The sequence below is a fragment of the Bubalus kerabau genome, chromosome 5 (assembly GCF_029407905.1).
Source record: "Bubalus kerabau isolate K-KA32 ecotype Philippines breed swamp buffalo chromosome 5, PCC_UOA_SB_1v2, whole genome shotgun sequence".
Classification (NCBI taxonomy): Eukaryota; Metazoa; Chordata; class Mammalia; order Artiodactyla; family Bovidae; genus Bubalus; species Bubalus kerabau.
This window is the reverse complement of record NC_073628.1, coordinates 54956380-54971974: the sequence shown is the minus strand read 5'-3', so window position 1 is coordinate 54971974 and position 15595 is coordinate 54956380. Positions and strand designations below refer to the sequence as shown.

Sequence of the window (15595 nt, the reverse complement as noted above, 5' to 3'; positions counted from 1 at the left end):
CAACACTAGCCTTAATGACAAACCTACGCTGCCTGTAAATGAGCATACTGGGTTTCTGTTTGCCCATCCACCTCCCGTGTGTTTGGTTGGCATGAGCCGGGTCTCCATATGTGAACCAACTTGAAAAAAACAAGTTCTAGACATGTTTTCAACAGGGTTCTGTCTCTGGGAGTTGGGGGCAGAGGCTAATAAAAAACTAGTTGAGGCTTGGAATGTGGGATCAGAGCTTCTTGCTGTGTGTCCTGGGGTTAGTTATTTCACTTCTCTGAACTTTATTTTCTGATCTATGCCACAGAATAAAGGTAAATGAAATAACTCAGTGAGCTAAAGTGCTCTGTGGTCTTCCATGGGTTATCACTGACAGTTGCATGTGTCTGCTGGGCACTGACCCTGGGTCCCTCTGGGGCGGGAGCTTCAGCGGGGCCTTGCTTCTGTCATATACCCAGATCATTTTGATCATTTTTCTGCCTCCTCAGTGTGAGCGTCACTTCCTTGTGGTTTCCCTTCAGTGTGAGTATCACTTCCTTTTAGGTGTTGGGAGGCAGGCCCAATACCTCTCCCCAGGCAGAAGCCTCCTACATAGCTTGTCACTCCATGGGAATAGCCCAGCACCCACCCTACTCTGCAAGCTCCTTGTCTGTACCCCCAGCTTGGGGAGGACAGGCCCACAGTGGCCCTTCAGTAAGTGTTTGAAAGGGGATAACCTGGGCTGTCAGAAGACCAGAGAACCGCTGACTGGGTCATGGGAAGGGACTCAGCAATTTGTCTGAGTTTAAGTGCTTTGTGGTTTAGATTCATCTCTGCCTTACTTGGCCGCAGGCCCCTTTGGAAACAGCCTGATTTATCCTTGGTGGAAAATGGTCCTGCAAGCTGTTCCCTCCTGTGGTTTTCTGAGAGGAAGGCAGCATCCCTCCCCTGGGCCAGGAGCTCCAGGGCAGAGGCTCTGCTCCCCCGCCCACCCCCATCAGACTGCCCAGCCAGGCAGCCTCTCTCTGGGACTCAGCAGGGATAGAGGCCAGGTTGGCTGACTTGACTTGAGCAATGACTTGCCTCTGGGCAGGACAGTGATCTCACTGAGCTTTTTATTTTGTGTTTTGTTTTGCCTTCTTGTCCAAGAACCCAAGGGCTTTATTGCAATCTCTTGGCTCCTTTCCTCTGGTCAGAGAAGCAAGGCCAGAAAGAAAAGCAAGAAAGAAAGCAAGAAAGAAGCTCCTTTCTTCTGTCCTGGGCCCACGATCACCTGGAGAGCAGGAAGGATAAGGGGTGGAGGGAAGTGGGTGGGGAGCTGCTGCAGAGGTCAGGGGCTGGACTTCCTCCCAGGACTGTCTCTGTGCCTGGTCCATCCTCCTGCAGGGCCTACAGAATAACTCCTTTCTGGGCTGGACAAGGAGGTGAATGGTTCTGGACTCCTCTGCAGCATCAGCAACCTCTCTGAGTGCAGAAGTGTGCAGCCTGGCTGCTGCCTGGAGCCTTGGACATGAGCTGATAGGAGAAGCTGCACCCACAGCTCAGGACGAAGCCCGGAGGCACACCGGGAATCCCCCAGACTGCCGGCCTCGGGCTTCTCTGCACTCAGCCACTTCCAAACCCATGGCCAGAGGAAGTCAGAAGATGGCTTGAAATAGGCTGGTGTCTCTAGCAGGCAGCCAGGTCTAGATCATCCCCTCCTTACCGTAATTCCCTATAAACTCTCCTCCGTGCTCGGCATCTCCAGGATCACATGAGGCATTTGTGTACCCTTCTAGTAGCTGAGAGACAGTGCACATGTCTTGCTTTTCTTGGCCACATGGGCCTCAGTTCCCCCAGGAACTCCTGAACTTCAGGCTGAAATCAGCCCTCATGAGTGACTCTAGCTTACCAAGGAGCTTGCCTTTTTCAGGGTCACTGAACAGTGGCGAGGACCTCTTCCCAGTCCTATCTGGTCCTGGCTCTCGACCCTTGAGTTCAGGGCAATATGCAAAAGAGTCCCAAACAAGTCCCAAGCTGGTCCCCTGCTATTAGTTGAAGCATCTCTCTAGCCTCAGGCATCTTGGTAGGTTTATTTGGTAATAACTCCTGGAGTCAATGGCCCACAATTCCTGAAGCTCAATCTCGTCATCTAGGAGAGGCCTTCCTTCCTTGGACCCCTTCCTTGCTGACTCCCCTGAATGGCCAAGAGCCTTAGCAACAGGTTCCATCACCAGTTGGTGGGTAGCCCCTACTTTCGTACACGATGATTACAGGACAAGGATTTAGAGCCAGAGGGGCCGTTTCAACCAGTTATTCTTTGTCTTTCTATTGGCAGTCTGTGTAACCTCTCAACCTCAGTTTCCAAATCTGTCCATCCATGTCATAGTTCATATCACATGGGATTGTACACGAACATACGGGATGATGCCATGACTCCAAAGGGCATGAACAGTGGGCTGAGGACAAGTGAAGGTAAAGGACAAACATGGTATACACTGCTGGAGTGTAAATTTAGTTGCAGCATTTAGGGAAATATATTTTGAAGTAATGGGCTTCCCTGGTGGCTCAGCAGTAAAGAATTCACCTGTAATGCAGGAGCTGCATGAGACCCTGGTTCAATTCCTGAGTTGCGATGATCCCCTGGAGGAGGACACAGAAACCCAGTCTAGTATTCTTGCCTGGAGAATCCCATGAAGAGAGGAGCCTGGCAGGCTACAGTCCCTGGGGTCACAGAGAGTCCCTGAAGATTGAACAGACTTAGCACACACACATTTTGAAGTACACTACAGTAAGCCCCTGTATATGAATGAGTTCCCTTCTGAGATCACATTCCTAAGTTCAATTTGTTTGTAAGTCCAACAAAGTTAGCCTAGGTACTCAACTGACACAATTATTTATATAGCAGTGTACCATAAAAGGTTTATAATACTGTTCACACAAATACTACATACATAAACAAATACAAAAAATAAAAACATTTTAAATCTTACAGTATGGTATCTTGAAAAGCACAGTAGTACAGTATAATAGCTGGCATATGGAGGCTGGTGTCAAGTGAACTGGCAAGGAGACTTACTGACTGGAGGCGAGAGAGGAGGTGAGAAAGGCAGAGCTGAAGGGTCGGCAGTGAAAGGAGATGGAGAGCAAGCTGCAATTTCACTCACACCTGATGTTTCACATCTTTGAAAGTTCACAGCTTGAAGGTTCATATGTATGGAACCTAATGTAAGTACTTTACTGATGTAACATTTGAACAAATTTTAAAGAAAAAAGAGAAGACTGAAGGAAGTGTTTTTATTTATTGTCACTTGCTCTGGGTTATACTCTAAACGTGGGGGGTCAGGGGTTATGTGGTTAAGGGTCGCTCTCACTGCCTTAGAGAGATTTGATGAGTCTGACAACGATGTGTGAGAGGAGCTGGTCCCTGCCCAGTGAGACCTCTTCACTGGCTCTGCCTCAGCTTTCCCACAGGCTTTTGCACGTCTGAGATCTCTCCTTGAATTAAGTCTCAGCTCTCTTGGGCTTCAGCACCCACACCAGGGCAAGAATCAGATCTGGGGCTCCCGTGAGGGGCTGGGCTGGTGTTTTCTTACAAAATTGCTAGCAGTATCAGAAAGGTGAGTGAGAAGATTCTCTTTTCACAGATGTCACAGTGGTGGACATAAAGGTAAGGCAAGTCCTTGCTGCTTACTCTAGCGGTTGGCGGCCCTTCTTTGTCCCGCCCTCTATTTTGCTGTTCGGAAGGTGGGAGTCACCCTGAACCCCTGAGGGTGGTTCAGGACAAGGGTGCCCACTGAGAGCACAGAGTAGCGGTCTGGGAGGAGACTGGGGCCTCGCACCAGTCCTGAACTCCTTCTCAGGACTTTTATGTGAGAGGAAAATAAGCTTGTACCTTGTTAAAGCCTTTGTTGTTGTGGGTTTTCTGTTACCTTCATTTGTACCTTATCCTGATGAGCTACCTAGCTTAGTAAGTGATGGAGTGGGGAATTTGAACCTGAGTCAATGAGATCTTAAGCCCACACTAGCCCACCACAATCTGATGCTTCTCGGGCCCTGCGTGTGCTCCACTGTACCCCCATCGTCTCTTAGGTGGAACTGTAAGGGGGTGGGAATTGGAGGAGGGGAGCTTGTCTGATGTGATTCTTCATACTCATTCATTCCAAAGACAGCTCATGGGCATTTGACGGGTACAGAGGCAACTTGGGGACCAAACCCAGGACCCTGAGAGGGTGGTGGAGATGACAGCTCCCCTAAGATCCAGGAAACTCCAGCTCTCTGCCACAAGACTTGCCACACAGCCACCCCTTGTGGCAGGTGAAAGCTGTACTCAGGTAGCCCTGGGTCCCTCCATTTCCACCGACAGACTCTGGTCTACTGGGTCCCCTCTAAAGAAACTTGGCTAAGGAAAACTGCTGAAAAGGTGAGGAACGCCCCAGGCGCATTCTCTTGCCACAGGGGTTTTAAAATGTCAGGTCAGCAAGGCATGGCTCCCTTCCAGTCAGGAAGTATATTTTCTCTTACTTGATCTCATGAGGAGTGGTTATCAGCTTCAGGGCTGAGTAGGAGTTTGAGTTAAAAGGGCTGTAATATCCTACTGGTAAAGTCTCAGAGCCTGCAAGTCACGGAGGAGAGTCTGAGCTAGGACTGACAACAGCTGGCTACATATCTAGGAAAGTAGTATTCCCAAACAGACAGGACACATTTAACTGGAGGGTTGATCTTGAGCAAGTCTCCTAGCTTGTTTCTCTCCTGGTTTGCATAATGGAAATGATAATCACTCTCTCTCATGATTATTGCTACGTTCAATGAGATACCAAATATGAAGAATCTATAAATACAAAAGATTACGATTCTGCATTTGTGGGGTAGAAATGAGAATTTCTGTTCTTTGGCACATTGTGCCCAGCCAGATCACTTTCCCAGGCATGGTATATGGCAGGTGTTGGACAAATGCTAAATGGCTAACACATACTGAAGTTTGCTTCAGGGAGCCTTTCCCAAGTGTCTACCTCATAAAGTTTCTATGAGGATAAAATGATATACCATACTTAAGGAAATTAATCCTATGTATGGCATACAGCAGGTACTCAGTAAATGTTACAGATTGCTATCCAAGAGACTTCGGCATCAGGGACCTCTTTTGTGTTAGGAAGGGGTAGAAATCTGGTGAGTGGGTCAGCGGATTGAATGTTACCTGTGAGGGAGTGAGGTGAGCAGAGAGGGGCAACTGAGTTTCCTCGGTTTTCTCAGCTTTGGGGAGTGAGGGTCCTTATACAGCTTATGAAAAAATCCAGTCATTATATATACTTACCAACAGAGGATGTCATTTCTATACAAATAAGTGCATTATTTTCCTCTGCTAATCTGAATCAGGTTTCATCAAGGCAGCCCAGGTTAATCGGGAATGTGTTGATTGGCCCCAGTTATGTGGCAGAGTAGACTTAGGAAAGTGCTTTAAGATCTGTACAGACATTAGAAAACGTCAGGATGAGGAGAACCACTGAGCCAAGCTAATGGGGAAGCTTTCTAGGAGGTGGAGTTTGAGCTGGCACTCAGGAACCTATGGAGGGAAAGCAGCGAGCGTTTCCAGGGGGAATTCCTAGCTAGGTGACCAGATCTTGGATAGAGCAATGGCAGTGAGAGTAGCTAAGGACACCAACGAGAGAAACTGGACTGAGATTCCAGCCAAGGGGTCTTAGGAGAACAGTGGATACAGGGCAGAAGTCAGAAAGAACATAGTTTTTATGGAACACTGACAGCAGCTTCTCCCACTGGTTTGGCTGTCTGTTAGGTATGACTTCAGGATCTCTCGTGGCTCAAATGGTAAAGAATCTGCCTGCATGCAGGGGACTCAGGTTTGATCCCTGGGTCAGGAAGATCCCCTGGAGAAGGGAATGCCTATCCACTCTGGTATTCATGCCTGGTGAATTAATTCCACGGACAGAGGAGTCTAGCGGGATATAGTCCATGGGGTTGCAAAGAGTTGGACATGACTGAGTGACTAGCATTCTCACTTCACTTCACTTTATATAACTTTGTCTGCAGTGGCCTCACCCAACATAGCACCTTTCAAGCAAGCTGCAATTCTGCAGGATTCCTTCCCTGTGCAGATTCCAGACACAGGTGCAATATTTAGAGATGTTAACAGCGGTAAGATTCCATTGCTTCTTTCCATTCTGAGTAGAGAAGTCTAGGAATTTCCCAGTTTTCCCTTGCCTCTGAACTAGTGGTAGTGCTCCAATCACAGTTGAATTAGGAGAGAGAAATTGCATAGTCATTTGAAAAGGAAAGTTTTGATATAAAAATTAACTATTTTCAGGGAATTAACTACAGAGTGGGAATAAAAGGGATTGTTTAAAAAAATCTCCTAAGGCTGATGAGAGTATACAAAGAAGGGACAGACAAGGAAGGAAGAGGAGAGGGGTTCCTCAAGGCTGGGGTTCAGCCCTTGTTGGGTAAGGTGTGGGTGCGGCCCATGGACAGCAGAGAAATTCTCTGAGTTGTCTTTGGACAAAACTGGTCCATAGTCAGAGATCCTAGACTGACGGGCAAGAACTACAGCCTTGGGCTGCCAGCTGAGTGTTCTGCTGAGTGTCCACAAAATTCCCAGGAAGTTGTTCTAGGGAAATGCAGCTGATCATGGTGAAGCCACCTAGGGCTCCCAAAGAACTCACTGAGAAATCTCTTTGGGAGAATGTTGTTTGTGGGACTTTCCAGTAACCCCTGCCTTTCATCAGGAATCCACCCATGAAGGATGTAGCTAAACTTGCCGCTGGGAAACTAGAAGAGATGTCCATAAAACTAGCCGTAGAGATGCCATGAGCAGGTGAACTGCTGAAACTTGCTGGGGGTAAGCTCCACCAGACTTCAGAGTCCTGAGAATAAGTCAGCGGGAAAGCAAAGGAACCAGGAGGAGGCTGTTCTCCTCCTGTCTCTCCAGTGCCCTCTGCTGGTAAAGCATAGCATGTGCCAGGGAGAAGACAGCCCAGACAGGTATAAAGCGTGCATTTGGAGCTGAAAGGTAATACATTGATAACTGATGCCGGATATTAGTGAGCTCAACTGGGGGTTGGGGATTTTTCCATAAAACAGTCCTGGAGAATATCTTTATGAGATATTACTGCCACCTGAGAAATGAATCCAAATGAAGAACCCCAAAGATGAAAGTGCAAAAGCAAAGAATAATTAAATCAATAAAACTAATAAAGCTATGTAAATTGAATTGTTTTGATTAATATATGAAACTCAAGAAAAATGAGATCCTTACAATTATATATACAAAAGACTTCATAATTATGATTCAGACTTTAATATCACAAATTACCTTGACAAGAAGTGGATGGTCGCAAGGGGAGTGTGTTCAATTTTTCATCTGTCATAAGCGATGTCAATAGCTATGGTTTTATTCTTGATGTTAACATGTTTAAGAGATTTTAAAAATAAGAAGTACCCTAAGTGAACTTATTCACAAAACAGAAACAAACTCACAGACTTAGAGAACAAACTTATGGTTGCCAGGGGGAGGAGGAGGGGAAAGGATCATTAGGGAGTTTGGGATTGACATGTACACACTGATTTATTTAAAATGGGTAACCAATAAGGTCCCACTGTAGAGCACAGGGAAATCGACTCAATGTTCTGTGGCAGCCTGAATGGAAAGGGAGATGGGGAGAGAATGGATACATGTATGTGCATGGCTGAGTCCCTTTGCTGTCCACCTGAAACTTTTACAACATTGTTAATTGCCTGTGTTGTTCAGTTGCTCAGTCGTGTCCAACTCTTTGCGACCCCATGGACTGTAGCACACAAAGCTTACCTGTCCTTCACTATCTTTTGGAGTTTTCTCAAACATGGGTTCATTGAGTCAGTGATGCTATCTAACCATCTCATTCTCTGTGACCCCTTTCTCTTCCTCCCCTCAATCTTTCCAAGCATCAGGGTCTTTTCCAATGAGTTGGCTCTTTGCATCAGGTGGCCAGAGTATTAGAACTTCAGCATCAGTCCTTCCAATGGATATGCAGGATTGATTTCCAGTTGGGATTGACTGATTGGATCTCCTTGCAGAGGAGACTCTCAAGAGTCTTCTCCAGCACCACAGTTCAAAAGCATCAATTCTTTGGGACTCAGCCTTCTATATGGTCCATCCATATGTCACATCCATATATGACTACTGGAAAAACTGTAGCTTTGACTAGACGGACCTTTGTTGGCAAAGTGATGTCTTTGCTTTTTATTATGCTGTCTAGGTTTGTTATAGCTTTTCTTCCAAGGAGCGTCTTTTAATTTCATGGCAGCAGTCACTGTCCACATGATTTGGGGCCCAAGAAAATAAAATCTGCCACTGTTTCCATTTTTTCCCTATCTATTGGCCATGAAGTGATGGGACCAGATGCCATGACCTTAGTTTTTGGAATGTTGAGTTTTAAACCAGCTTTTTCTCTCTCCTCTTTCACCTTCATCAAGAGGCTCTTTAGTTCCTCTTCACTTTCTGCCATTAGGGTGGTGTCATCTGCATATCTGAGGTTGTTGATATTTCTCCCAGCAATCATGATTCCAGCTTGTGCTTCATCCAGCCCAGCATTTTGCATGATAAACTGTATATAAGTTAAATAAGCAGGGTGACAATATACAACCTTGATTTACTCCTTTCCCAACTTTTAACCAGTCTGTTGTTCCATGTCCGGTTCCAACTGTTGCTTCTTGATCTGCATATAGATTTCTCAGGAGGTAGGTAAGGTGGTCTGGTATTCCCATCTCTTGAAAAAGTTTCCACCGTTTGGTGTGATCCACACAGTCAAAAGCTTTAGTGTAATCAGTGAAGCAGAAGTATCTCACTAAGAATAATTAGAACAGATCAAAAGAATGAAATACCTGCTTGAGAGCATGGAAACACTAATAAAGTACTGAAGAATCATGGATTTATCTGCTGAAATTGAGCCTTGCATCTGGGCCCCTTTTGCCCAATCAAGAAAATGCAGATGGGAGGTTAAGTTTTACTTTTGATAGCTTCACGGGGCTGGAATTGAAGTCTAGAATCCACTAAGAGTGGGGACCTTTGTAAAATTACCTCTCCCAATCCCAACACATGCACACTCATGTGCGTGCATGCGTGCACACACACTTTGAGTTGGAATTCAAAAGTGCCGTATCACAGGCATAAGTCATCTAGCTCTTACATACAGCAGCTCAGGTCAAAGTCATCTGGGTGATCCAGAAACATGTTAATTTCAGAAACTGGATTATATCAATAGTTATTCCAGACTCTTCTAGGTTTTCTTAGTTTGAAAGAAGCGAATAAGCCAGGAGCAGGAAAGGAGAACTGAATAAAACTGCTCACAAAGAGGTTGATCTTTCACTGAATACACTGCCTCAGCACTCTAGGCTAAGAATGGGGAAATCAAGATAAAGAAAGATCTATGGGGGGCGGGGAGGGGGAGAACTAGATGGTGGAGGAGTAGGTGGACATGGAGTACATCTCTCTCCACGGGTACCTCAGGAATACACCTCCAGACACAGACATGCATTCAGAGCACCAGCTGAGAGTGAACAGGAGGACCTGACCAGCGGAAAAGAATACATAGACCCACGCAAAACTCGGGAGGATGAAGGAACCAGGGGGAAAAACAGGAGTGTTAGTAGGACTGGACCTGCCCTCGGAGGGTGGGGGAACTGAAGCAGGGGTCCCATCCCTGCATCGGGTCAACTGTCTGGGTCAGAGGAGAAACATTTAAGGCTGGGAGTGAAACAGCTGATCTGTGGCAGCCTAAATGGAATGAGAATCAGACTGTCCTTGCAGCAGCCATACATACACTGGACAGGAACACAGGTCTCCTGGAAGGGGAGTGGCTAGGAGCTGGAGACTGGGGATTGTGGAGCAATCTCAGGGCAAGGGCTGCTGTTGACTGTGGAGAGACAGATGGAGGGGATGCGAGGGAGGAGATAGTGGTGAAGGAAAGCCAGGCAGCCATGGAAGCAAGGCGATGCTGCTGAGTCACACGTAGGGGGTGGGGCCAGCACCGTAACCTCTCTCTCCCCAGCCAGCATCGGCGGCTGAACAATAGAGAGGCTGGCCCATCCAACGTCTGACGCACTGAACTACAGAGTAGGACCCCACCCAGGGTGCTCCTTTAAGTGCCTGATGTGCCGATCTACAGAGTAGGACCCCAGCCAGGGGGTGCCCTCTAGCTGAACAACAGAGAAGGACCCCAGGCAAGGGAGCCCTCTAAGTGCCTGAACAGGTGGAGTTATGGAGAAAGACTGGCCAAAGAGGCCTTCTGATCGCCAGCTACAAGAGGCTTGCAAAAAGACTGTGATAGGGCCATAACTCCTGTGTCAGAGGCAGTCTGTGTCCCTGAACACTTGGCGCCGCCAGGGTCCCCACAAGCCAAGCAGCTGCACCACCTTCACATTCAACGGTCGCTGGGGCAGAGCTGCCACAGGCAAAAGAAGTCCTGTGTCTGTGCGCGCAGGACCACTTTGGTAGTGTCTCATTCTTTGTGACCCTGTAGACTGTGGCCTGCCAGGGTTCTCTGTCAGGGAGGGGGGTTCTCCAGGCAAGAATACTGGAGCACATTGGCCAATACTGGTTGCCATACCCTTCTAGAGCACTATATTTCCTGCTTCTCTAGCTGCCAGCCCATCTGAGTACCTGGTGCTGCCAGAACCCCTACAACCCAAGCAGCTGCACCACCTCCACACCTGGCCCTCACAATTTCAAGCCAAAGTCCCTCAGTGCAGCCTCGGGAGCAAACCCCAGTGGACTACCCACATGCAGAAAGTGAAAAGTGAAAGTGAGTCGCTCAGTCGTGTCTGACTCTTTGCGACCCCATGGACTGTAGCCTACCAGGCTCCTCTGTCCATGGGATTTTCCAGACAAGAGTACTGGAGTGGGTTGCCATTTCCTTCTCCAGAGGATCTTCCCAACCAAGGGATCGAACCTAGGTCTCCCACATTGTAGGCAGATGCTTTACTGTCTGAGCCACAAGGAAAGTCTGACCCACATGCAGAGGTAGAAACAAAAGCACAATTGAAACCCAGGGGCAGTGTAACTAAGGAAGAAGACCCAAAACTTTCCCACCAGCTGCAGATTAAATCCACATGATCAACTAGGCAGACTCTGTGTCTATGGAATATATAAAAGGCCATTGAGAGCTCCCATAAAAGAAAACACACTAGTTCTGATAGCTGTGGGCATTGGAGGCAAGATCACACAGGAGTAGGACCAGATTAGAATCTGAGCTGTCCCCACAGCAGGTCCAGGGATGGGCACAGTGTTGGAGGGCATCCTAGGGAGCTGAGGTGGACAGTGACCCCCAGCACGGGAAAGGACTCTGACAGCAGCGACTCAAGAGAAACATTTATGGAATAATAAATAAGAATATTGTGTTTTGACTTGCTTTGTAGATTCTTTTGAATTTTTTTTTCTTTCATTTCCCTTTCTGTTGTAGTTGTCGATTTTATTGGCACTATGAAATCTGATTAAGCTTTTGAGCTTTCTTTTTTCTTTTTTTCTTCTTCAGTCAACAATTTTTATTGATTTTATGAATCTCTGCCTCTACATTAGGCTTTTGCAGTTCTGTGGAGTTTTCCTCTTTTTTTAATTTTAATTTTTTAAACCTATTATTATATTTTCTAAATTTTTGTTTGCTTTTCCTATTATTCTTTTCCCCTTGCAGTTAACCTTTGATATATATATATAAATCTTCTTTATCTACCTCTATTTAACATTGCATATCTATTCTTTTTTCCTTATCTTTCTTTCCTTTCCTCTCAACATATTTGTTAGTTTTATTTTCATTGCTTTATTCTCCAGTTAGCACCTTGCTTTAGTTTTGTTTTCCAGTTTGTGCTTTAGCTAGTTTTGTTCTTAACTGGTGAATATATTGTTTGATTTTCTTTGTTCTCTAGGTCAATCTGTTGTACTTTATTTTCGTTGGACTGTTTTGACTTTGCTCATGGGTGTACATGTATATGTGTATATTCCATTATTTTATTTATTATTTGCTTGATTTTGTAACTGCCATTTATGTGGGGCTTATCTTTGGTTTCTCATTTTGGATATTTGTTGGGACTTCCCTGGTGGCTCAGACGGTAAAGCATCTGCCTACAATGCAGGAGACCTGGGTTTGATCCCTGGGTTGGGAAGATCTCCTGGAGAAGGAAATGGCAACCCACTCCAGTACTCTTGCCTGGAAAATTCCATGGACAGAGGAGCCTGGTAGGCTACAGTCCATGGGATCGCAGAGTCGGACACAACTGAGTGACTTCAATGTCAATGTCAATGTCATAACAAACCACTTGTGGAATCTTCATTCCTGACCAGAGATCAAACCCTGAGGCTTTGGAGTGGGAGCACTGACTCCAAGACCCTAGACTACCAGAGAACTAACCCTCGGGAGTATCAAATGTGAGAACTCACGGAAAAGAAGCCACTTGAATACAAGACCTGGCATGGCCCAACCACCAATAGCACCCTGTGCAGGACATCTCACCTAAACAACAAACAAAACAAAAATACAAACCCAATCATCAGCAGACAGGATTACTGCCTCACTCAGCCTTGCCCATCAGAGGAAAAAATCTCAGCACAAATCTCACCCTATACGAAGCTCACACAAACCACTGGACCAACTGTAGGAGGGCAGAAACCAAAAGGAAGAAAGAATTCAACCTTGAATCCTGGGGAAAGGAGACCTCAAACACAATAAGCTAAAAAAAAAATAATGAAAAGGCAGAGAAATACTACACAAATGAAGGAACAACCTAGAAACAGAGAAATCCAAATAAATGAAGAGGAAATAGGCAAACTACCTGAAAAAGAAGTCAGAATAGTGAGAGTAAAGATGACAAAAAACTTTGAAAACAAAATGGAGACAATGCAAGAATCAGTTAAAAAAGACCTAGAAGAATTAAAGAAGGAACATACAGAGACAGACAACGCAATTACTGAAATTAAAAACACTGTAGAAGGAATCAATAGCAGATATCTGAAGCAGACGAACGAATCAATAAGCTGAAAGATAAAATGGTGGAAATAACTTCCACCATTATAAATTATTTATTTCCACCAAAATGAAATAACTTTATTCTGAAGAGCAGAATAAAGTAAAAAGAATGAAAAGAATTGAGGATAGTCTTAGATACCTCTGGGACAATATCAAATGCAATTTATAGGGGTCCCAGAAGAAGAAGAGAAAAACAAAGGGTATGAGAAAAGTTTTGAAGAGATTATAGTTGAAAATTTCCCAAACATGGAAAAGGAAATAGAGAATCAAGTCCAAGAGGTGCAGAGTCCCATACAGGATAAACCCAAGGAGAAACATGCCAAGACACATGCTAATTGAACTAACAAAGACTAAACGCAAAAAAAGAATATTAAAAGCAGCAAGGGAGAGGCAACAAGTAACATACAAGGGAAACCCTATATGCTTAACAGCTGATCTTTCAGCAGAAGCTCTGCAGGCCAGAAGGGAATGGCAGGATATATTTAAAGTACTGAAAGGGAAAAACCTACAACCAAGATTAGTATACCTGGCAAGGATCTCAGTCAAAATTGATAGAGAAATCAAAAGCTTTTCATACAAGCAAAAGTTAAGAGAATTCAGTATCATCAAACCAGCTTTACAACAAATGTTAAATGGACTTCTATAGTGAGGAAATACAAGAGAAGAAAAAAAAAATCTACAAAATCAACCCCAAACAATTAAGAAAATGGAAATAGGAACATATATAATAATAATTACTTTAAATGTAAATGGATTAAATGCTCCAACCAAAAGACACAGACTGGCTGAATGAATACAAAAACAAGACTCATACATATGCTGTGTACAAGAAACCCACTTCAGACCTCAAGACACACATAGATTGAAAGTGAGAGGATGGAAAAACATATTCCTTGCAAATGGGAAACAAAATAAAGCTGGAGTAGCAATCCTCATATCAGACAAAATAGATCCTAAAATAAAGAATATCACAACAGATAAGGAAGGACACTCCATAATGATCAAGGGATAAATCCAAAAGGAAGACAAAAAAATTGCAAATATCTATGCACCCAACATAGGAGTACCTCAATACATAAGACAAACACTAACAGACATAAAAGGAGAAATTGACAGTAACACAATAATAGTAAGAGACTTTAACACCACACTCACACCAATGGACAGATCATCAAAACAGAAAATTAATAAGGAAACACAAGTCTTAAATGATACATTAGATGAGATGGATCTCATTGATATCTTCAGGACATTCCATCCAAATTCAGAAGCATCCACCTTCTTCTCAAGTGCACATGGAACATTCTCCAGGATAGACCACATCTTGAGTCACAAATCAAACCTCTGTAAATTTAAGAAAATTGAAATCATATCAAGCATTTTCTCTGACCACAACACTATGAGACTAGATACCAATTACAGAAAAAAAAACTGTAAGAAACACAGACACATGGAGATTAAACAACAGATTTCTAAATAACCAATGGATTACTGAAGAAATCAAAAGGGAAATCAAAACTTTCTACTAACAAATGACAATGAAAACACAACTTAAAACCTATGGGATGCAGCAAAAGCAGTTCTAAGTTTATAGAAATTCAATTCTACCTCAAGAAAAAAGAAAAACATCAAAGATACAACCTAACTTTACACCTAAAACAACTGGAAGAAGAAGAAGAAAACCCCAAAATTAGTATAAGGAAAGAAATCATAAAGATCTGAGTGGAAATAAATGAAAAAGAAGTGAAAGAAGCAATAGTAAAGATTAATAAAAGTAAAAGTTGGTTTTTGAGGAGATAAACAAAACTGACAAACCTTTAGCTAGACTCATCAAGAAAAAAAAAAAGAGAGAGAGAGAGAAGAATCAAATCAACAAAATTTGAAATGAAAAAGGAGAAGTTACAACAGACAGTGCAGAAATACAAAGGATTACAAGAGACTGTTATGAAAACTCTATGACAATAGGATAACCTGGAAGAAATGGACAGATTCTTAGAAAAGTTCAATCTTCCAAGACTGAACCAGGAAGAAATATAAATTATCAACACCCCAATTACAAGCACTGAAATTGAAGCTGTGATCAAAAATCTCCCCCCCAAAAAAAAGCCCAGGACCAGATGGCTTCACATGAGAATTCTATCAAACACTTAGAGAAGAGCTAATGCCTATTGTTCTAAAATGCCTATCCTTCTATCCTCTTTCAAAAAATTGCAGGTGAAAGAACACTTCAAAACGCGTTCTACAAGGCCACCATCACCCCAATACCAAAACCAGACAAAAACAACACAAAAAAAGAAAACTACAGGCCAATATCACTGATGAACATAGATGCAAAAATCCTCAACAAAATTTTAGCAAACAGAATTCAGCAACACTATGAAAAGCTCATACATCATGATCAATTTGGGTTTATTCCAGGGATGCGAGGATTCTTCAATATACACAAATCAATCAATGTGATACACCATATTAACAAACTGAAAGATATAAACCGTATGACAATCTTAATAGATGCAGAAAAAGCCTTTGACAAAATTCAGCACACATTTATGATTAAAACTCTCTAGAAAATGGGCATAGAAGGGACTTACCTCAACACAGTAAAGGCCATACATGATAAACCTACAGCAAACATTATTCTC

General features: G+C 43.9%; 1 protein-coding gene across 1 annotated transcript in view; it reads left to right on the top strand.

Annotated features, from left to right (window-relative positions):
• Window positions 1–2345: 2345 nt before the first annotated feature.
• The window catches only part of CHIT1 (chitinase 1), a 36519-nt gene continuing 23269 nt past the window's right edge, over window positions 2346–15595 (top strand). The window contains 1 exon segment of the mRNA XM_055583746.1: window positions 2346–2421. Coding sequence (XP_055439721.1) covers window positions 2346–2421 — 76 coding nt within the window.